The sequence below is a fragment of the Rhodnius prolixus genome, unplaced genomic scaffold, assembly GCF_049639745.1.
Source record: "Rhodnius prolixus isolate KJV_2025 unplaced genomic scaffold, Rpr scaffold_6, whole genome shotgun sequence".
NCBI lineage: Eukaryota > Metazoa > Arthropoda > Insecta > Hemiptera > Reduviidae > Rhodnius > Rhodnius prolixus.
This window is the reverse complement of record NW_027411634.1, coordinates 4,201,152-4,226,046: the sequence shown is the minus strand read 5'-3', so window position 1 is coordinate 4,226,046 and position 24,895 is coordinate 4,201,152. Positions and strand designations below refer to the sequence as shown.

At 33.6% G+C, this 24,895-nt stretch overlaps 1 protein-coding gene across 15 annotated transcripts in view; it reads left to right on the top strand.

The window, feature by feature from the left end:
• Positions 1-24,895, top strand: part of LOC141461362 (neuronal calcium sensor 1-like) — a 340,287-nt gene that overhangs the window by 305,349 nt on the left and 10,043 nt on the right. For 2 of the 15 annotated variants that reach the window (XM_074142350.1, XM_074142362.1), the window contains 2 exons: positions 20,450-20,654; positions 23,882-24,076. In XM_074142350.1, the coding sequence (XP_073998451.1) occupies positions 20,450-20,654; positions 23,882-24,076 (400 nt within the window). Of the gene's footprint in view, positions 1-1,364; positions 1,668-3,480; positions 3,597-8,453; positions 8,631-9,631; positions 9,778-12,515; positions 12,728-16,230; positions 16,426-17,400; positions 17,779-18,224; positions 18,442-18,524; positions 18,821-20,434; positions 20,655-23,881; positions 24,077-24,895 lie in introns of those variants that run through there. The other 13 variants (XM_074142355.1, XM_074142359.1, XM_074142353.1 and 10 more) reach the window with 13 other exon arrangements.

Genomic DNA, 24,895 nt, shown 5'->3' with positions numbered 1-24,895 from the left:
CATTAATTTTATTAGGAAGGTTATAGCGATGATCTAAATTCTTTCGGAATTTGTCTCCTATTGCTGTAATTGCTACAAAAGCAATTTTTATGGGTTCTGTGAGGAACTGTATCCCTCAGGATATCCAAAAGGTTGAATAATATTAATTTTATTAGGAAGGTTATAGCGATGAAGTAAATTCTTTCTAAATTTGTCTCTTTAAGCTGTAATAATTGCTATAAAAGCAATCTTTAAGGGTTCTATGAAGAATTGTATCCTGCAGGATATCCAAAAGGATGAATAACATTAATTTTATTATGAAGGTTATAGCGCTGAACTAAATTCTTTCTAAATTTATCTCCTATAGCTGTACTAATTACTATCAATTTGTCTCTTATTGTATAATTGTTATTATAGACATTTCTGTTGATTGTGTATTGAATTTTATCTCCCATTGTATCCAAAATAACCAATAGATGAGTTGATAATCATTAATTTTTTATGGAAAGTTTTAACTAAGAGTTGTACATTCTAAAAGTTAAGTCGTCTCTTATAGCTGTAATACTTGCCATAAAAGGAATCTGTATGGTTTCCTTAATGATTTCTCACTAGTATTTATTGTATTATGAGAAACATGCAATGAATGCACTCTGTTTAGTTATACATATATGTTATTGTACCCAAGATAGGTAATAGAAATAGGTTATTTAGGGTATTTGACAACCCGTAGGAGAAATCCCAAGAAAATCTTCGTTGAGAACTTGAAGAAAAGTGTTGTAAATCTTTTTATCTTGAGAATTTGCCACATAAATATATGAGAAGCCTAATAAATGTAAGAGAAAGGTATTAATTGCTGTAAGAGAAACCTCTGGGAGTTAGTGATTAATTTTACCCTTTATTTTATCCAAAAATGCTATTGTAGTAAATCATATAGAAAAAGAGAACCTTTATTATAATGGTTAATGCCAATTATTAAAAAACGTTAAGAATTGGTCCCTTATAGATGTAAGAGAAAATGAGTAATAGCTGTAAAAAGGGTTTCGTGATTAATTTTACCCTTTATTATATCCAAAATAAGTAGTAAATCATGTAAGTAACCTTCATTGTAAGGTTCATGTCATGGTAACCTATACATACATATGTTTATTTGATTTGGCGCCCATACATGAAGTAAGTAATATTTTGGCGGAAAATCTTCAGTCAATTTCTGGAATTATTCTAAAGTTTCTTACTTTCAACAGCTTAACTCCGGGATAAATGAGAAAATAAGTATTATCCTAATTGTTATATTTAATGGGCGATATGTGCTTAATTTTTTTTGTTTGTTTATTTTTGTTTTATGTACTTAACCTTCTCATTTCTCTAAACGATTTGTGTCTGCTCAGATTATCAGGCTGCATTGAAGACACATCAGTGGCTATTTCTGTGCCTTTTTTTTTCAAGACTGGAGGCTTAAATCATGTGGATATTTCCGGGATATGTGAGAATGTGGAGAATAGGTTGGCCAAATTAGGCGCCTACCTTCCTTCTTCTAATCCCGAATCTGCTGTTGGCGAATACCTGAACTCAGCTCAGCATTCATAGTTATTGATGTTTTGCTGCATGGGTGGTTGGAAGTCTAAAATGCTGATTGATGTTCCGGGGCAGGGCTGATATGAAGAGGATTTTTCTAATCTTTCTGGACAACGGTTAGACTTATAGGTTAATCCTTTATTGAGCTTACATTTATATAATCTAAGAGCATGTAATATACATTTATATTATATATTCTGTAAATTTTCGACTACATATTTGTACCGAACGATTTTGAATGAATCTTAAGATCTGTTCGTCATATTATAGTGCTTACTTTATCTGTTGGGTATTAAAATATTCTCAGCCTTCTGAAAGCCCAGATATTCATAGGCTTCACCGTTTCATATTACGCCTTAAACCCTCGGATACTTTCTCTACCTATGATAACTACATTTACCTAGATCTAACGTAGCTCTATCAGAGGCCAATTGCCCAATTTGCTTAATCAACCAAAAAGTTGTATCATTAGAAGTACACAACTCCTTCTAATTATTGTACAATTATTATTTCCATCGATTTCCTCTTGCATGGCGATGAGCGATAGAACAGCCAACAGGTTAAAAGAAGCCAAGATGATGTCTGCCTTTCCAAAATAATAAAGGTAGATTTTTTTCTGCTGATAAACTTAAATTTCCACAGAACCTTCTAACTATGCGTGCTTTATCTAACCTATTATTATTATTATTATTATTATTTCGATCAGTGATAGTGATACCCTTTTTATTAAATAAACTTTGCAGAATAATGTATAGCCCTTGTGATGGTCTGTACGAGTTAGTGGATTTGTATTATATTTATGGATCTATTATTTATCGTTTATCCTCCATTCTCTGATCTGATTATCGCTTGGTTTTATCAGTACTCAAAAACATACATTAATCCTTCTATCTCGGAACATTGCAAATGATATAAATTTATATAAAAAAGGAAGATCCTTAAATAATACCAAAAATGGGTTTACTTTCATGTAGAACATTATCTAGAATCATTAAGGAATCAAAACAACTTTTTTCTTTTATTTATATTTTACAAAAATTTCATTAAATTTAACTCAGTAATGTGGGTGGAAACTGTATTGATTTATTGCCAGCTTTTCTTCTGTTTTAAGAATTAACAGTGAAATTTACTAAACATTGGTTTTATTATTGTTAATCTTTTTAGTTTATTGTTTAATTTTAATTTATTTTCGCTGGAGAGCTGGAAAAGAACAATATTGGTTGAAATAAGCCAGTCTTTCTTTCCAAATGTATCGTAGTCTTCAAAATAAATAGTATTTTCTTTGCTTTTCGTTCTACTGCATCCTAATTGATTATCCTAAAGGCATTTTGAAAGCTGAAGAACTTGCTGATGGTTGAACTAATTTGTTCCATTTCTAGCGTCTATATCTATGAAACAAATGTATGAGATTAATGCCTTTGTTAATGTTCGGATGTTGTGTGGTTTTTAAGTTGGTTGTTAGAATATTATGCATTTGCGATAGTTGATTGAAAATGAGTTTTTTTTAGTGGTACCATGAGTATGAACTCAATACTTTAAGTGCTTACTCTGTGAGCATGAACAGAATAATGTAAAAATCATGAACGGAAAAGACGCAGAAAGCTTATTTTGACTTAAAGCTTAGGTACTTTATCCTGTATTTTTTTTTTATTAGCGGTAGGATATTCTGCGTTGCCCCTTTATGTGATATTATAGTTCTAACACTTTTTCTTCAGGAAATTGTTTTTCTTCTTTCATAAATACAGAAGAAAAACTAAAGGGAGTTATCCGGTGTTTACATAAAATAACTAACTCGCTAGTCTTAAAACTAGTACATATTTACAAGTAATAAACTGTGCAAGGGATTAAAGTCATAGTAAGATGAAATGAAAATACAGTAAATTCATTGATGAAATAGTTTAACATCATGACATCCTTACTTTTTTTCAGTCTAAGTTGACGAGATAAGGAAGAACCGTATTCAAGAAAGAAACATACTGATCAAAAGAGTACAGAAAGTAAATAATGATGGAACTTTTAGAAGACTTGGAAGATTAAGAAATTTGGTATGTCTTTCTTGCACTACAATTATTAAATTGTAAATTTAAACAACTAGAAAGATGATGGAAGTTGCGGTTATAAATTAATCACTATAATTTAAGGATGGATTCACAATGGCAAGTAGATTTTCTCTGTTTTCTTTCAGTTTCTTGAACTAGTCAACATTCAATCTAAATCCCATCTCTAGAATTTTATTATTTTATAAATTGGGACTCCCTCCTGGAATAAACAATTGCAATAAAAAAAAAAGAAGTCCAATATTATCAACAATAAATGTTTACAAACTTGCATAAAGAAAATCTATTAAAAGAACGTAAAAAAAAGAAAATAGCTAATTGTGCCAAACTCATTAAAATAGAGCAACTAAGTTGTTTGCAGAGGACCCTCTTGTTTTTGCACCCCCCAGGGTGGTGAGAAACTTGCCATCGATTTATACTGGATCTTCAGCGGACCTAGATACAAAGGAGAAAGTTGGTTCCATCTTTCCACGGATATGAGCCCACGAATCTAACATTGAGATCATTTTTTTTTTAGAGCACTTCTGAATTCTAGAGAATGTTCTTTCGTTACAGGCAACAGTAGTCAGGCTGTAAGAGGCTTCTGAGAAAAGAAAAAGATACAGGGCAGTCAGGTTCAAATTCTACTTTCAGAAAAAAGAAATATATATGAATGGCCAGATTGAACTGGGTCAAGCCTCGCAGCCTAACTGCACATGATCTTGCATATTGTCGCCTGATGGCCCAAAGTAATTACCTTTCCTGCCCAAAAGGTCAAATTGACTGCAAGTAATGTCTCAGACTGCTCTAGTTTAAGACTTGCACTCATTACTGCGAATGATCTTGCATATTGTCGCCTGATGGCCCAAAGTAATTACCTATCCTGCCCAAAAGGTCAAATTGACTGCAAGCAATGTCTCAGACTGCTCTAGTTTAAGACTTGCACTCATTACTGCGAATGATCTTGCATATTGTCGCCTGATGGCCCAAAGTAATTACCTATCCTGCCCAAAAGGTCAAATTGACTGCAAGCAATGTCTCAGACTGCTCTAGTTTAAGACATGCACTCATTACTACGGATGATCTTGCATATTGTCGCCTGATGGCCCAAAGTAATTACCTATCCTGCCCAAAAGGTCAAATTGACTGCAAGCAATGTCTCAGACTGCTCTAGTTTAAGACTTGCACTCATTACTGCGAATGATCTTGCATATTGTCGCCTGATGGCCCAAAGTAATTACCTATCCTGCCCAAAAGGTCAAATTGACTGCAAGCAATGTCTCAGACTGCTCTAGTTTAAGACATGCACTCATTACTACGGATGATCTTATACATTGTCGTCTGCTGCCCGTAAATAATCTTCACTTAAGCTCAAAAGTGCTATAGATTGGCTGAGGTCTGTCCCCTCCAATGACAGTTACAGTCAAAAACTGCCTAGTACTCATGCGAGATGCTCGACGATCGCCCATGAATGATCCAGGTCAGTCCCAAACTTAAGGTAACCGGCCTACCATACTAAGACTTTAACCACACTTCTTGCTATTTCTTAATGAGACCCCACTACCTTCACACAAATTAAGAGAGAAATTTGTGCATCCTTGGAGTAGCTAGTTCCTGCCCACATAAATTAGATAGGAAATTTAAAGATAATTTGCTCAGGGAGAGCCAGTTTTTAAATGATAAAATCACAGTTCGTCTGAAACGATAGCTTTGTCCAGAATATTATCGTTATCTAATCTTTTGGTGATTTTTGGTTTTTGTTTAAACTTTCTAAATCAAATTTAATTCATAAAATAATGTTTTCCTTATTATTGGGCCCTCAAAACTGTAATGAAAACGCTAAAATCTGACACGAACTTATCGCTTTCACTAAAAATAGTTATCGGAAGTATAATTTGTTTTTTCTTTTATTTTATTTGTGGAGGTCAACAATAACTTTTTCTTTTCTAAACACGCAAGACGGAAATCTGTTCTATTAGTGCTAGAAATAGTCATTTTAGTTTCTTTTTATGATACTTTTATAGCAGTTACTCAAATTACATCTGTAAACATTACAAGTTTTAGAAATGGTTTGGATTATTAACTACCTACCATATCTGCAATGCACTTGGTAATGCTTGTTGTAACAGAATATAGCATGTCTACGGCCAATCTAGGGGAACATCGAAATTAGGTTATAATATCGGTAATGTGATAGACATGGTAAATCGATTTTATTTTTTTCTTACTCTTCAATCAGGGGTAGTAGTTACTGTACTTTCATAAATTTTCGATTTTGAGTTATTCATCAGAATATCCTTTATGATCGAAAAATACTTTTTAAAAGAAGTTCTGTGTTCCGAACGTTAATTATGACTAATAAAAAATCCTAGCCGATCGATGTTTTTGCTGACTTGCCAGGATTTTTTTTTACTGTCGATGGTGCGTCTCCTTTCGATCAGTTGCAGAAAACTTGCTAAATTAGATGCCCTCTACGCTTACTGACTCAGCATCTAGAGTGTGGTCAAAACAGTGGAAGTCAATTATAGATAAAAATGAAAATGAAAATTATATACATATTTACATATGACTTTTACGACGGATAGAATCATTAATATCATCTAGTTCTTCTGATCCAACCACATTTTCAATTTAACAAGAGTGATATTTCTCTGTGATCAAGGTTTCCATAGGTAACTATTTTGTAACCTCCTTCAGCCCACTGATGGTCATTTCATTTCGTTGTACGAGGTGTGTTCAAAAAGTAACGGGAATTTTCGTTTTTTGAAAAAAATATTTATTTATTCATCTACATTAATATTGTCGCCTTCAAAGTAGTCCCCTTCGCATACAATACACTAGTGCCAGCGCTTTTTCCAATCCTCGAAACACTTCTGAAACTCGATCTTTGTGATAGCTTTCAGCTCTTTCAGCGATTCGCTTTTAATGTCATCTATGCTTGTAAAACGACGGCCTTTTAATGTTCTCTTTATGTTTGGAAATAGAAAAAAGTCACATGGAGCCATGTCTGGCGAATATGGAGGCTGGGGCATCGTTAAAGTTTTGTTTTTGGCCAAAAATTCACGAACAAGCAATGAAGTGTGAGCAGGTGCATTATCGTGGTGCAAAATCCATGAATTGTTTTGCCACAAATCCGGGCGTTTTTTTCGGATTGCTTTACGCAAACGGCGTTGAACTTGTAGGTAGTACTCCTTATTGATTGTTTGACCTTGTGGCAAGAATTCATGATGCACTATGCCATTAAAATCGAAGAACACAGTGAGCATAACCTTCACATTCGACCGCACTTGTCGAGCCTTTTTCGGTCTTGGCGATCCAGAATGCCTCCCCACTGGGACGATTGAGCCTTAGTTTCGACATCATATCCGTAAACCCATGTTTCGTCACCTGTTATAACACGTTTCAGTAGATCCGCATCGTTGTCGACTTCATTGAGTGACTCTTGAGCAACTTCCATTCTCCGCTGTTTTTGTTCGAAATTCAACAATTTTGGAACAAATTTTGCTGCCACACGTTTCATACCCAAAACATCCGAAAAAATTTCATGGCATGAGCCAATTGATATGGCAACATCATCAGCGACTTCTCTGATTGTGATTCGGCGATCGTTCATAACCATTTTTTTCACTTTTTTCACGTTTTCATCGGTTGTTGATGTGCTTGGACGTCCAGGTCGTTCGTCATCTTCAACGTTTTCGCGGCCATCTTGGAAACGCTTATACCACTCGTAAATCCTTGTTTTACTCATAGCAGACTCACCATATGCCTTTATTAACATTTCACACACTTTATTTCATTTTTTACGCAAAATTTAATACAAATTCTTTGATCCATTTTTTTTAACAAACAAAAATCGCCAAGCTCGAAAAACACGTCTAACCTTAACGGCTGCCACTTAAGAAGTAAACAATGAATATTACTGAAAATTTTATCGTACTTCAGGGGTATGTGTACCAACATAATAAAAAAAAAATTTTACAATCAGACTCTCCAAACCCGCGAAATTTAAAAATTCCCGTTACTTTTTGAACACACCTCGTATTCTATTGTGGCAAGTCACCGGTTGGTGATAATCTGGTGTAGTTCACCTTTAGCCAGATTTGTGGTTGCTTCAATCTTATAATTCTCCTTTATTGACCAGACAAGATGGTTGATTAGTAATCAAACAGGATAAAGGCGTGTGTCTAATCATTGCAGTACCCCATTTCGACTATGGTTGCTTAGTGTATGGCGCTCTTTCTGGTGATATTGAAGCTAAGCTCAAGCGCCTCTCATGAACTGCTTCATAAGATTTATTTTCAGCATTTCCAGAGACTCTCGCATTTCGCACTGCTACGATGAGTTGAAGTGGCTTTTACCTTGTCTACCGCCGCTAGTGTTTTTTGGGCTTCATTCCTTTTTCAAGTCAAATACTTATTTATTTATTTATTTTCTTTAAATCACAAGCCAAACTAATAAGGCCTCTATTTGTACCTGTGTTTATTCTTAGGGGACAATTGTCCCAGAATAATAAATTTCTTTTCTATCTATTCTACCTAGATTCTCAAATACTTTAGCAACAGATCGGCATCATAATTTGCTGAATTGGCTCTTGCTGGCTATGATCGCTGAAATTAACTGGATAAAAACATGTTGAGCTGCGTTGCACATAGTTTCTGGAAACGTAGAATACTTTACGACAAAACCATCTTACATTTTCAAAAGTGGATTTACTTATCTCAAGCCCATATTGTTTAGTCTGTTATATAATTTCATTGGCTTGGACTTTCAGATTGGAAAATACCTGGAAAACAAAAATACATTAAAGGTTTTCGTTGAAAATTGTTTTCCAATTTGTCTATAATTTTTGTATGAAATATTTTTCAGAGAACGTGGTGTTTAAGGGACAAGTTCTATTGGAATTGGGAAGTAACTAACTCTTTTCGCAGTGGCGTTTTATAACATAGAACTTTTATAATATATTGAAGTTGACTAAACATTTTATGCAAATTCTTAATTAATAAGAAAAATCTAACGCCGTTAATTGTTGTAAGAGAAAGTTAAGTGAGTATTCCACATCTGTTTTTGCTTTTAAAATAATCATTAATTAAAAAAAAAATATCAGGTTACGTTGGGAGAGTTTGTTAACCAGCTTGAGTATTCATATGTTTTGTTTAGACAGGTCGCTATCGATTGGGATGACCTCAGTTGACACCCTTTATGCCAGAGTGCACCCTAATTTAGTTATCTTATTTTTGGTTTAGTTTGTTATTATTATTATTTTTTTTTATAACTGAATTAAAGTGCCAAAAACAAAATAACATAATTGAATGAATGAATAGAGGAAATAATTTCATTTATTACCATTACGGTTTTAAATAATTACATAACAAATTGAAAAAGTATTCAACCTATAAAAATACAATAATTCAAAAGATGTTTGAAATGGAACAAACTAAGTAATTTAACTAACTAACCTGTGTTATTGAAGTCGTGAGCAAAGGTAAACTGAATGGATATAAAACGCATTCATTAAGACTATGGCCTTTTACCCTACAAATGGATGATGGATAATTGTACCTTTTCTCTCTCTCTCTCTCTCTCTCTCTCTCTCTCTCTCTCTCTACTCTAGTGCAATGATTTTGTTTTTGTCAGAATTTTGGGACAAAAAGTTGTTCATCATTGTTCTCCCATTCATTGTCTACTATGGTGACTTTTTAGCACGCCCAGAACACCTTTCTTGATATAAATAAAACAAAAAAAGACAAAGTAAAAGGTACTGGTTTTGCTGGAAAATACTCATTAAGAATTGGGCGCCACGGTAGCCGAGCGGTTAGAGGCGAGACCTGCGAAGCTAATATGTATTGTGGTACTGGGTTCGATTCCCGGTCTTAGGCCTTGGATTTTATTTAATGGTTAATAAAAAGAAATTTACAGAAAAGTGTGTTTGCTAGTCGCCTCCGTCCACGACACCTAAATTGGAAGTTGGACTTTAAGCCTCGCTTGAAAAAATAGGCGATTACTTTACTCATTTAGAAAATTCAGATCAATCTCATTGTTTGAAGGTCCATCCGCTGAGTAAATTAAGCAGAAGCGAAAGAAGTGCAATCATTAGCGGCTACATCTGATTATTGGGCCGAATTAAGAAGGATCTCCCTGTACATATGGTATTCTAAAAGGTTAATTTATGGATATTTGTTCTACTAAGTAGGTAAGCACTATTGGCATTTTTTTTTTTTTTGTTTTCTTTTTTTGGCATTGGCTTCCGCCATACAGCCAGCATCGTCTAGGTGCTTATCACTAGAATATCACTTACTCTCCGTTCTTACCTACAAATACATTCGCTTCACACATTCATCATTCTACTATATACCGCTATTTACATAAACTACTGCTAATGGATGGAGCAGCACTCTGTGCTCCTGCCATCCTTCTCGCTTAACCAAAATTAAAATCACGTAATCCTTCTCTAAGCATTTTGTTCCATTCATTCTAATTCGGCTATAGCTTCTAAATACATTCATATTTCATTGCTAGCTCTGCTATCGACTTAAGCACATAACTGTTGGTGGAGAATATAATGTCTTCGTAGCGAAATGGTGCATCTAAATACCTGTATATATCGTCAAACATTCGTTTCCTTTCTACCACATAACGTGGACATATCATTATTACATGTTTGAAATCTTCCTCCTCATTGCAATCTACGCAAAGAGGAGAGGACCTTTTGTTGATCCTGTGTAGATACGATCCGCACACCGCGGCATATTATTTTTTATCCTTAAGTGGGTATTAAACAATACAAACTACCAGATCTTTCAATTATTCATGATTTCATGGGCAATAATATTGTCCTTAGTCCATTATGATGATGCCCTAAAAACAATTTCCAGTCGTAGAGGTTAATAAGAGTCCAGACTAGCTTCCTCCCGATAATTCGTGGAACACTGCATTTTCCCATAACATATATTACATACCTGCAAGCTGAAATTTCTAAAATCTACCTTTCCGAAAGTATTTGAGAGTTCAGCGCTTGATAAAATTTAATCTATAAGGTAATAACCTCTAGATACGAGGTTGTAACATGTTTTTTTCGCTGGCCGAACTACAAAAATGTTGATTTTTCAAAATTTTTAAATCCTGTACTGATAATGCTTGTGTTGATGCTATGTATGCCCGCATTACCAAATTATCTGACCAAATCAATCATGATTATTACAGTTTTTAGGGTAATTTCTTGTATTAGGTTATTTTTGAATATTTAATGATAGGAAACATAAGGTAAAATTAATCATTCATATTCTTATTTTGTTAATGGTGCATCAAGGTTTCCTCAGGGAATTTGGGATTGAAAAATTAATCATTCATATTCTTATTTTGTTAATGGAGCATCAGGGTTTCCTCAGGTATTTGGGATGTTTTATTTTATATAAATGATTATCAGTTTATTTTCACTGGTTTTGAATTTCACATTTACGCTGATGGAAAAAAAAATTTATAAAAATATTTTGTAATCTAAAGATGTTTTCATTTTTTAAGGAAACTTAATAAAATTAATTTATTGGTGCTACAGGTTTGGCCTTTTTTGGACTCCAGCCTTGTGTTTTAATATTTTTTCTAATAGACTAGCATTTTTTGTTCCTCATTTTTTACGGAAACAAGTGTTGAAATAGTAACAATGTTAATAATGACGTGGCAGGGAAGGGATTAGCTATGAGGTTAGCATACTGGACTCCCACGCGGAGGTCCCGGGTTCGAATCCAGCAGCTGACCCTTAGATTTTCTCTTCCTAGGAGCTTCTTACAGCTCACTGTCCGGTGATGGACAGTGTTGTCTGTAACGAGAGAACACTGTCCGGAGGCCGGCAGTGCACTGGAAAAAGCTCCGGGCGCTAATGACCTCAGCTGTTGATGCGCCAAAAAAAAAAAAAAATAATGACGTGGCATCATTTTAGACTAAAAGTTTACGTTAGACACGTTTTATTGATACCAGGTAAGAAGTCATACTTTCTATTAGGAGTAACCTCTTTTAAGACTTCATAAACATAGATTGTCGTAGAGCTTGTGTCCTACATCCATGAATTGTGGAATGGTCCAAAATAAATGTTCTCATGTTTATGGGACTTGAATTTGGCTTTTCCAATTGAATTTGGATTGGCGCATCGTTAATCTTTCGCACTTGCAGACAGCGCCTTCCCGATGCCAGCCTTCTACTTAACTTAGTAAACTCATTCTTTTAGTTTTCTTACCTAAGATGCACTCGTAGACTACCGTACAGTGTAGAATCATAAATAAAACTACTTTAAATATTCCAGCTTATCAGATATGGTGAATCATGCGAATTCTTTATTCTGTTTCTTCCATTCTGAAAATTTAGTTCTACAATTGTTTCTTACTACTATATCAGATCCGACAGAACAATTTTGAAAAATGAGTCTTTAGAGTGAAGCTTGAACACCATTTTCTGAATAGAATGCCCTTAATAGAAGGAAAATATTGCTGGAAAATGTTTCTAATAAAAGTTGTCGATCTAAATATGTATACAATCAGTTTAAAGAAAATCGCTTAAGCTGTTTTTGAAAAAAATATAAACAAAACAAAAACAGGAAAACAGTAAGTGACATCTTTTTTTGAGCTCCTAAGCGATTTACCGGATGGATAAACTCTTTCGAGCAGAGAGGAGCTCAAAACAGATATTTCCTGTGAATTATCAATATCGAAAAAAATCAGTGCTCTGTATAACAAGTGATGGTACAAAAAAATATCTACCGCATGGTTGCAATAATTTGAAATTTTTTGAGGTGTAAAAGAAATTTATAGAAAATATACTTTCAGAAGAAATGCAGTTATCTTACTAGCAAAATTAATTTTAATATCATAATAAATATGAACTGTTCAAATAGTTTATTTTGTATTGTAAATTATAATAAAACACTAACTTTAATTATAGCACCAATGGAAATGAGGTTTTTAGAAAGAGTTATTGAGAGCTTTTATGCGAATATACCTTCACAATGATGCTGCAAAAGCTTGCTAGTTGCACTGCAGTGTATTCATCAATTTTGCCACTGTTAGGTGAATGTGGATACTGCTATATGGATAAATACATCAACAGAGATAGAGCAGTTATGGATATGTATACAATAATAAAGACGTAGAATGGTAATTAAACAATTATTACTTAATATTATTCTTCTATTGTCAAATAATCTATTTCTTTGCCATCTAATGACCTCTCTACCGTTTTTCCGAAAAAGAAAACCACAAAATTTGTTAATTTGAAGCCTAGTCTAGGAGTAGTAATCCTCTTAAAGAAGTTCTACTAAGCCGGACTTAACCCGTTTGGAGAAACAGCCATTATTCTTCGTATCCAAGGCCCTAATTTTAATCTCTTGATAAGCCAAACAATTATTGTAATTCAAGGGGACAGGCGAAGGTCTCTTTCTTTATTAAATCAAAAAACCAATGAACCAACCAGTGGTCTGGGTGTTCTGTGAGAGTAAACTCACATATTATTTGGATGCTTAGTGCTATAACGTATTCCACTTAATGAACTTAAGTAACCATATAACTATTTACAACCTCTAGATTTGGACAGAAAATTCTATTCATAACATTGTTCGTACTTAAGTTCAGCTGTAACAGTTGATGAACTGAAGAAGATAATTTATAAAATATTTTTAAAGAATTTTTGGAAAGTTTTGATAAGTAGAATTGATTTAGACGAACAGAATACAAGTTACAGCTTGAAACTTCAAGCAAGCATTAAAAAAAAACAACCATCCCATTACCGTCTTCAAATTCCCCTAAGAAGTCTTCCATTGGATACTCATTAACATCGCCTCTAATGCTCTAATAATACTTTACAAGCTAAGATCTCATGTTAATTTCTTGTAAAGCCCCCATCCCAATCGTAGAACTTCACCATAGTTCGGTTTTAAAAGAAATTCATGTCGGGAGTCGAAAAATAAATGCTTTTCCATCAAATTTATTGTTTATCAAGTTATCTATTCACTGTTTTATTTTTGGCTCATCGATTTCTGCCTGCCTTCCCGTCAAAAATATTATCCAATCTGTGAGATGGTACTTCTGACCTGTGTTGCGTCCGCACGCAATGCCTTGTTTACCGAGGCAGGAGGAGGAACCCTTTATACCATATTTATTCACACTTTTACTTATTATTAGGGAGCGGCTGATATTTTGTGCCAACCCTTTATCTTGTTTAAAGCTTGTTTACGTAAATCTGGAGCAAGCTAAAAGCATTTTTCAGTTATATAAGCTGCTTAACTGAGTACCGTTTGAGGCTATTTACTGATTGGCTATTTTTAGTGATAAATTTTTCCTGCACGCCCTTAAGTAATATTATCCTAAGAAAGAAAAACTAATCCTAATGGGAAAAACATTCTTTCTGTCCCGAGGAGTTACAATAATTTTATAAATTGAAAACACTTTTTAATTAAAATAGAAGAAAAAGTATTGCGAATTAAGGATTCACCTGTTAGGCGTTTTTGTAAGCTTTTAACTACCGTCATTATATCATAAAATTTAAATTTAATGAAGGTCTTTAAGACATCATTCTACCCTCAAAATATATAGAGAACACAGAATGAATTTAGCTAACATTTTAATGAAAAAAATTAAAAGTTTTGTTAGAAGCTTTTGCATTGTGGTAAAAGAGAATCGAGTGAGATTATGGTACGATATGTTTTTGTTTATGTCAATCGTGTCAGTTTTCTAAATTGCTTTTCACCGGAAATACATGACTTGAGATGATCTCCCTGAATGTGAAACAAAGAAAGGCAAACTTTTGGGGAAAAAAGAGAATTGGTGTTTGAAGAAAGTGAGATATCTCAGACAAGCTGCTCCCCTCTATTTCCAGCCTAACCTAAGGTTTAGTGGGGCCTGAGTCGAAGGGTGAATGTCACAGGAGTGTCGACTGTGACTGTAAACAAACGGGGCCCCGAGATACGAGCTTGGGTGAACATTTGACCCCTCCCCCAGACCTTCTTAAATATAGGACAGTGGAGAAGGATTCTTCCCTTTGAGGGGGGAGCTGTTATTTATTGTTATTTACCAATGTTCCTTAATATATAGCTCGTCAAGGCAAAGTAAATAATCGATAAAATGCGATAAATATACTAACCGGTGGTGGGATAAGCTAAAATAAGAAAATGAAAAATTATAATGGCAGCACTGTTGCCAAATCTGTTCCAATGATAATTGCAGTTTATTACCACCCGGATCTGTACAATAATGTTATTGTAGAGAAATTGTTTTAGTTCATTAAGTACTTACTGTCCATTCCTCCACTTGTAATTCTGTAATACAACCAGCTCTTTGAAACAATGCAAAAACTTTTTAACTCCTATTCTTTAGTACTATAAATGAAGCGCCGTAATCAAAATTTTTTTTTCTGGCGAAAAACATTTATTTATTAAAGAAATCTTAAATGCTAATCAACAAAATAATTTCCTTCATTTTCTAACACTTTTTGCCAGCGAAAAGGCAATTGTTCGATTCCCTTTTCAAAAAAGTCCTTCGATTTTTCATTGGAGAACTTTTCCAAGTGCGTTTTCACTTTTCCAACATTGGTAAATTTTTAGCGGCGCTCGATCAACGGCGTACCATCTGCGCGTCTCTTTTGTCTCAGTATGAAGCTGATCCATTTTTGCGACGAATTGTAACTTGAGATGAGAAGTAGGTGCTATACAACAACCCTGCACGAAAAAGACAATGGCTTTCTCCCGGAGAAGCACCTGTTCCGACACCTCGACCGTCACTAACGATAAAGAAGGTCCTTGTGTGTGTGTGGTGGGATTTTTCTGGAATCTTACACTATGAATTGCTGGAACCTGGTCAGACCGTTACAGCGACAATGTATTGTGAACAACTCGAGCGAATTAAACAAGAACTCATAAAAAAAACGATCTGTTATGGTCAATAAGAAAAAAGGATCCATCATCACGATAACGCGAGGCCCCACGCAGCAATAATAACACAGGAAAAAATAAGGGAGCTTGGGTTAGAACTTTTAGCCAATCCACCCTATTCACCAGATCTCGCGCCGTCGGATTATCACCTTTTCAGATCGTTAGAGCATACATTAAGAGGTAAAACATTTACCAATGTTGGAAAAGTGAAAACGCACTTGGAAAAGTTCTTCAATGAAAAATCGAAGGACTTTTTTAAAAAGGGAATCGAACAATTGCCTTTTCGCTGGCAAAAAGTGTTAGAAAATGATAGAAATTATTTTGTTGATTAGCATTTAAGATTTCTTTAATAAATAAATGTTTTTCGCCAGAAAAAATAGATTTTGATTACTTTTCGGTCCCCCTAATATTTCGTTTAAGCCTAATACTCCTCGTCTTTAAGTCTTATTATAGAAAAGTTTATTATAATATTGTTTAAAAAGTTTAGGATTCACTAAGAGAACAGTTATTAAAAGAAGTGACTCTAATCTTTCTATCTCTTAAATGTGGATGACCTAAGATTGTTTATAAAATCAGTTTTATTTCTTTTTAACAATCTGATTTGTTAGACTAGGGTTTTCATCTTTTTTCTGGTAAAAAATAATTCCTGAAAAAATTGTGGTCAATATGTGATCTTATCCTTCACAGCATTTCCTTTATCAATCTTACTGATTTCAGATTTTCTTTCATTTTTAGAGATTGAATCATCAAATTTGAGTAGAAATCTTTGACATCAGATTATAAATTGCTTGGCTGATAAGTCGCAAACGATCGAGGACAAGATGTTGGAACGAGTTAGAAGAAGTTTGTTAGAATCCTTTGGCTGAAATCTGCGAAGGACAGGCATGATGGGGAAGATTGGAAGAGACCTTTGTCCTAGATATTGGCTTAGTGTGTTTATCATGATGTTATTTTTTCTATTTATATAAACAACATAAGTTTTTAATTTATTATAAATTATTTTTTGTATTTTTGTTATTATGAAGTCCCGGTCACTTTGTCACCATGCTATTCGACTCCGTGTTTCACAGTAGCGGAGCGTAGATACTTAGATGTTTAGGATATGCTACACCTTGGAGTGATTCTCCAGTAGTAGTGTGTACAAGTAGAGCGGGCATCTCTTCGTAGCTGATTATAATTTATTTATTTAGACATTAACAACTACAAAATAAAATAAAATCGCTATAAGTCAGGTTCACCAGTTTGCTAGTGAGTCACAAGGATGTATAGAGTTGGAAAATGAACTATTTATGTGAATTCGAAGAATAAAATAAAAACTAATAAAGAAGGCAACCTCAAAAAGAGGCAGTTTTGTCAATTTACATACGAGCAAAGTATAGCCAGCCAGTACTTTCTAGTATCCCCAGAACTCACTGGGATAATAGTGATTATCAGCACTAATAACTACTGGTTCCGCGATAATCGTCACGTGATGAAAAGGTCTACGTTCATAGATCCAAAGAAATCTTGGGCCCTTTTGGGAATGGTTCTCCTCGTTCCAAACATTTATCTTATGTAACCTAAAATAAAGGACAAAATGGTTTTAGTGGAAATTTATACCATTTATCTGATCATTTCAATACTTGGTTTGATTATCGGATTCTTTTCTTCAGAGTAAAAGCCCTGAAGCGTATTAAAATTTAAAAAAAAAAAATGGGAGGGGCCACGTCTTTATGTATCTCTTTAGATTCGTGCCTGGTTATTTTTATAAGTAAAGCTAGTGTAATACTGTAGCTTGGAAATAAATAGTTTTTATTAGTTATCATGTTTTTGTAACGTAATTTTGTGATCTAAGAAATTGGTAGATACGATCAAGGCAGCAACAAACATCAGCTACTTCAGCACCTGATAGTAGCCTTAACCATTGTTGATACAACAGTAACCTCTACTCTTGGAATTTAGTCGTTTCACTTATACCATGTACTGTAAGAGCCATCTTTATGATTAAGTAAACATGACTTTCAAGTTAGGTAATAACTATTTCAACGAACGAAGTGTTGTTAACCAATTTTTTTGGTCGTAAACATTTGAAAAGGTGTAATTCCAACTTGCTTTCTTTCATCAAGTATTTTGCTTAGCTTAGAAGAAAATAGATTGAGTATTTTAACAGTTTTGGCAAGAGTTCGTGATTATTTATTATTAAGTTCATGATTCTGCGTTAATACCCTATTTGTTTCATTATGGTTTTGTCAAACTCCTGGGTTTGTTGTGACATAATTAAGTAAATTTCATAATAATTAAAACGTACGTATGCAGAAATTTCATATGCATTTATTTTTACATAAATTTTAGGTTGAATAAGTGTTCATAGTCAATAGAGTTTTGTAGGATTCTCTTTGTTTACAATAACTGCACTATGGCTGAGTTTTTGTGTATAATATTTTTATATTTGTTGGAAATTATAAATCCGACATATTGCTATTTTGTCTTACGACCTTTTAATAACAGAATGGACGTAAAGTCAATGGAGAAGCATACCCATAAAAAAAAATACAGTTAAAAAAGAAAATAAACAAATTTCATATAAATTGAATACTAAAATGTAACCGAAGATTACATGTTAATGCCCATCCGATGACACAGATAACTTCCATAAATAATGCGACCAAGCTATTAATCAACGTTTTTAAAATTTTATGAACGTTATATTTTATGGACTAAAACCCCTTAATGTCTCTCTATCATGGTAGGCAATAAAGTTTAAGAGGCAGTAAAGAACTCAATCAGGCTTTACAGTGGAAACCATAAAAGGAAGAAAGATCGAGGATGTATCGTCACAAAATATGGTTGGAAGTCATCGGCAAACGATAGCCATTTCAGCACTAGATTGTAACCTTGGCAGGTTTTTGAATGTAAACATTTCAAAGCCTATTTCATTTAAAATGAAACCACAATACCGTTATGTTGGTGCGTATCATACAGCAAATTTTCTGTTTTTTAAGAAAATAAAGTTATATTACTCAATCTTTATTGTTTTCCTATGTTTTCAGGGCATTTGCTTCGAAGAAACATTTTGGTAAATTTATGTGTTGAAAGTAGAACCAAAGTGCTGTTAAGAATATTTGAAAAATGAAAATTCCTTAGTGGGAGCTCTGCATTGTACAACGTTAGGCTCCAGAAATTCTAATCGTGATATTTTTATCTTGAAGATCCTGGCGATTCAGTCCACCTATAAAAATATATAATGATGCTTTAAAGACGATCGTGGAAGCAGACCCATTATTTAAAACAGTTCGGCTAATCACGGAGCAACTGGAACTTAACCACATTGGTAACGCAAATAATGGTGCATATGATTTAAATCTAAACTCTTCGCAGTCTTAACTAGTCCACGGAAAAACAAATTTCTTTTTAAAAATTTGCAGTACACATTTCAAATTTGTTTTCGTCAAGTCGAATGTTTTTCCCGTAAAAACTGAAGCGGTATATAAATTAATCACAACTTTAAAAACAAACGTTTACTTTACATCCTCAGCAATGCACAATCAACGGCAGTGGCAACTACTTTAAGGAGAAGCCTTAAAGTGAATGCTTGAAAAATTAGTTTTACTTCTTTAATTGCAATTCGTGCAAATGCACTTTTTGTGCTCCTATTGAAGATATTGTCGTTCTCTTGCAAATTATGTTTTTTCAAAGCGGCAAACTGCTATTCTTTTATGGGCTTTATTTTTGGTTATTGTTACCATTGGTATTATTAGAATTAACATGAATAGTATTATTTATTTATTGTTAACAACTGGTCACAAGCGTCGCACAAGTTGGCCACTTCTTAATCTATTGCTAATCAACCTTTATGGGTTTGTTCTTTACTAAATTTACTGATCAAAAAAACAATCCTAATTTTTTTAGCTAATAATAAGTTTGTTGAAAAATGGATACAGTACGAAGAGGAAACATTGAGAGCAGAGCTTGGAGTAGGTTTAGTTCACCAACCATGGTCCAAGCGCATTTTTTTTTAAACCACAGTTACTTTATTGATGAACGGCAGATGGTGTTAACTGTTACTTTTCAGCATTCAGTGCAGTGAAAGTGAAAATTACTACAAGGAATTATGCTAACAAAACACACGACATTGGTCATCAGATGAGGTCGCCCGTTATACAATTTATTAATCATCAAAATATTGAATGAGTTCGGGATCAAAATTCTGGCTCTCTTGCCATAATTTTTGACTTCTTGACAATGGTTGATCATCTTAACAAGAACTACAGTCAAAAACAGCATTCGTCAAATTCCTTGAATAGAGTCTTATTTAGGTCAATTTGCACGAATGCTAATTGAATTTTACACTGTTATAGTTTAACCTTTGAAACCTGAAGTACTTTAGGACAAATAGTGCTTAAACTCAGATTTAATCTTACACCTACTAAATTATTATATTTAACTCTGAATGGGTTTTAACTGTATGAAAGATTTATTGTTTGAAGTAAACAAAAGGAAATAACGCTATTCTTAGTACAATTGTTAAAGACCAGAATATAACGTCTACCAGAATAAAGAGAAATAATATCAAAGAGCATTTTTATGAAGTTGTTTCATTAGTTTTTAATTTTCTTAAGGTTTTATCAAATGTACTTAGTAAGTCTGTAAATTGAAGTGCTAAGGTCATGTTCAATTTACTAAATTAAGTTTTCCATCTTTAATACATTTTTAGAGCATAGTCTCCCCCTGTGTGTATGTTTTTGTAAAGCCGTACAATTGAAGCTGTAATACTCTTGTTACCAATGAAACTCAAAGTAAATCGAATTACATTTTGAGATCAAAAGTAAAATACGATGGTATATAGAATATTACTGTATCCCACTACTATAATAGATTATAGAATGATTATAAACGATAATTTTATGGATTTTATTATTTTAGATAGCGCTGATGTTGGCAGAGTTTGTAAATAGATTAGTGGTGAATGTTTCAGGTCCGGAGAGATGCAAGACAAAGCATGCTAGAAGAGGAAGGAGGCCCAAAAGAAGATGGTGAGGATGAAGAGCGGAAGGAACGAAGAAGTATCTATAAGAAGGGCCACCTGTACAGACGACTATTCACCTATTTACGTTCAGCTTGGACTGGGGTCAAATTCAACCTAGGTGTTTTACTAAATCAGGTCTCCATGCATGATGCATGTTTGTTTTTTATGTTTTCTTTGATTTATGACTTATTATTTTTATCTTCTTTATTTGTTTTTCATTCATTTTTGCTACTAAAATTTATTATAAGTAATTTAAGAATAGTTTTTTTTATAAAATGTCAATTCTGTAAAGTCGACAGAATATAAGCGGATTGCAAATTAGGAATCAACTGATTTTTCAAGAAAATCTTAGCGATTCTACTGACTCTTATTACAATAACTCAAATTTTCTTGACTTTGTTTTCTGACAATGAACGTTCAACTGACATTTAAAAAAAAAAATATTTATATATTAAAGAGCTCTCATGATTATTCCTGAGAAACTAATCAAACATATCAAAGTAAATCACACCAAGATATTCGTCCCTTCAGAACAGCTTCTGCAACATTGTACGTGCTTACATTTTATAGCAGTTCAAGGGATTATATTTACTTCAATTTGAAACCAAGGGCTAATTGTAAATTTTGCGGAAGTCCTTAAAAGCGTTAAGCTGTGTTCCAAATCAAATGTAACGTTTGCTTAATCACATTATTGTATGACAGCAAATTTAAGAACATGTTCACACAAGTATTAAGTATACCACAGTTAAGTGCGATAATACAAAACATTCCTGCCAAATTATGCAAGTAATCTCAACATTTCTTCGACTTCGTGGGATCCAAAATAGGAAGCGCTAATGTTTATGTTCAGAAATTTAAAAATAAAAAAAAGCTTTTTACATCAATTAATCTTGATAGGTGAAAAAGACGTGTTATTGTTAAGTTATGCCCAGACATCTTGAAAAAGGATTATACTAATTTAAGGTAGAGTCAGAATATAAAATGAAACAAATTGATCTTTTTAAATTTATCCATATTTATTTATGTCATTGTAAAATCAATTCATGATATAATTTGATACATTTGTAAGGTCAATTTGCTTTTAGATGTCCAGTAAATGCTCGGATCTATTTTCCTCGTATTTAAGGCGATGTCGTCATCGACATAACTAATCCAATCTTGTGCAACTCATAATCTGTTTGTTGAATAAGAGATTTATGAGAATCACAGTGAGCTTTAGCCAATTTAATTGTTTCACCAAGTGCTAATCAGCATTTGGTACCCTGGGTAGTATGGAAGAGATCCTCTTCTTTTGTTAGATATCCCTGATCTAGCCTTTTTTTGTCTTTGCGTAGCTCACGGCGTATCAAGTTAAGGCAGAGATTACCTTTCGTTATTAGAGTATCTGTCTTTTACATTAACCTTTATCCCATAGTAGTCGGGAATCCATTTGTACACCAAGGGTGCAAGAAGTTTCTTCATTTTCATCAAGTTTTCTTGATTCTAGAGAGGGAGACCAACTCTATTTCGAGATCAAGGTGAATGTAGGATTTTAGGTGGTCCCCTTGTTCAACGTAAATACTCTCGCTAGAGACTTTCGGTTGGATGATGTACAAGATGCAGTAAGCTGTCTACATAAGAAAGAGGCTTTATACAATTCTATTAGCGCTTTTCAGCGTTCTGACGCGTTGATCCTAAATTCCAAATTTTCTGAACATGCTAATTTTTGGTTAACTATTTTTAATAATTTCGTTTTATTACGGTGCTGCAGGTGGACTTTTTAATCCCCATTTTAAAACTTCTTGATTAATACTGTTTTTGGGAGGGATATTTATTTCTGTTGTGACTTCTATTGTATTTTGATATTGCTTAAAGGATAGTCAAACTGAATTTTCCTAATATTCTGGCAAATAATCTTCCAAAATAGTTTTAGGCCTGCAGTAATACCACAAAAATATTAGGAAAATTTTGATCTAGAACTGTTTTTTGTAACAATAATTCTCATTTTATGTCATCCACAAATGTTAAAAATAAGATCGTGAAGTTGCCTGCCTATAGGTCCACGGAGAATTACATCCTTATCTTAAAAGTATCTAGCTTGTCTGCAATGCAGTCTCTGAGAATCTGAACTTACTCTTTATATATAGTATAAATTCCCTACCGATAACAATAAACCCAGACTTGATTGACCTAAATAACAAAGCATTCATGAACTCATTTTACATTCATCGCAACGTTCACCTCTTGGCCAATGATATGGCAGCCAACCATTGAAAGCATGATTTTATAACTTATCTAATTGAATAGAATTCTAATACCCATAATTCTTAATGGTCGGTACTTTCAAGAATAAGTGTCTGCAATAAATAGAGGGAGAAGGAATAGATCTCAGTTTATTTATAGATATAAATTTACGTCATTAAATTAACTCTGAAAAAAATCAACTTTTAATGCTAAAATATAATAAATGTACATATATTGAAGAAAACTATTATTTTCGTAGTTTTAAAACTTTTATTTTAACTTCTTATATTAGTGTCTCTTTGGCGAAAAGTTTAAACACTAACCATGGCTAAATTTCTTTCGAGATTGTGTCACGAAGACTCAGCAGTGACTCGTTTTTTACAGTTAGGTTTTTAGTCTGGGCTGTCTACAGCCTGAGTTTGCGCCGTTAGTGTGGAGTCTCTTGGTCGGACATTTCACAAAGTGATCCGTCTGACATTGAACCCTCAATATGGCCAATGGGGCTTTTGAGCTGGTGAGGAAGTTACCTACGTCCATGTCCAGCCCCCCTGCTAGCTCTGGCAAATAACTAATTGCACATCCTCTCTTGAAGCGTCTGGTAACTAGCCTCGTACTTGCACTAGGTTTTATACTTTTTCATGAATTTTCTTCATTAGGTGTTCCACCTAATTTTAAAGTTAAGGCTACAATTATTATGGCAGTTAATTTATTCTCTTCAAAAATATAATTGTAGCCTTACATTAAATGACTCCTTTAATATTATATAGATGGTAGATAGTACTTTGGACTCACATTTGGATTGACACATTTACTTTGGATTGACAGTTGAAAGATTAAGGCTGTAGATTCTCAAGCACTTTCTCCCGACAATCAAGTTACCTTTTCTAAAAAAATGTATCAAATTATATTTGTAAGATTGTAAGAAATCATGAGTAAAAGAACCAAATACATTTTCAATAAATAAATAAATAAATTTCTCACATTATTTCCGTAATGTTCGAATTCAAATTTTGAATATTATTCAAAAAGTTTAATAAGAACAAGCTAAAAATAGAAACTTTAATAATGTTCTTAAAAAAATATATTTCGATGTCTTAATAAAACCTAGAGAGATAATTTTTCTCAGATTAATAATAAAATGTATGTATGTTTTTACAGACTCGGAACTAGAGGAAGGTGAAGCATTGACGCCGCGTGCACGTCCACAGAGTCTCAAGTCATTAACAAGGGCAACCAGATTCACCGAACAAGAGATCAAAAGGATTTACAGAGGTTTTAAGGCTGAATGCCCATCTGGCCTTGTCAAAGAAGACACTTTTCGTACCATTTATTCACAATTCTTCCCACAAGGAGGTACACATGTTATTAATTACTTAACTATTATTGTTTAGATATCAAATATTGTAATCGAGCGGTTGCGCTATGATCTTTGAGACCAAAGGAGATAGTAGCGCAAAAAGAACTATTAGGGAAAGTCCTCAACCTCTTTAGTAGGGGAGGTTTCGTCTACTAGATCCTGAGCGGATGGCACAATAAGCCCCTTTTGGTCCTAATTCCGCTTTCTAATCTAATCTAGTCCAATTGAATCCAGAGTTCTCGCTAAGATAGAGTTTTGCAAAGTTCTAAAAGTCTAAATGCAACCCAATTTGTGATTTGTGCCATATGAACTAGTTGAAAAATGTTTCAGCATCTAATTTATAGCTACAATCTATAGCATGTTTTAAAATCTGTTCTGTACCATCAGCCAGAGACTTTTTAGGACACTGTTAACTTCCGGACAGTGATTTTTCAGGTGTAAAATTCAGTTTAATAATACGGATAATTAAAAAAATTAATTGTTAAAAATAAAACATGCAAATTAGAACCTTGAGAATTGTAATGAAATCCGTGTTATTCTTCAAACTATACTAGAGCTAGGAAAAGTGTTGCGATTTGTGAATCTTCTTATGAATAGGTTTGACTATTTGGGGCAAGTCCAAGCGGTACGCTATTCAAATTTTCGATTTTTGACTGTCCGGTGACGTTTAGATTTTGTTTTGATTTGTTATTTTTAAGTTTTCAATTGCGGTAGAATGAAAGCTTCCATAACTCTGTACCTTTTGGGGTTATGTTATCTGCACATGTCATGTGTGACTTTATTTGTTACATTTTTTAGTAGTTCTTTGACTAAAT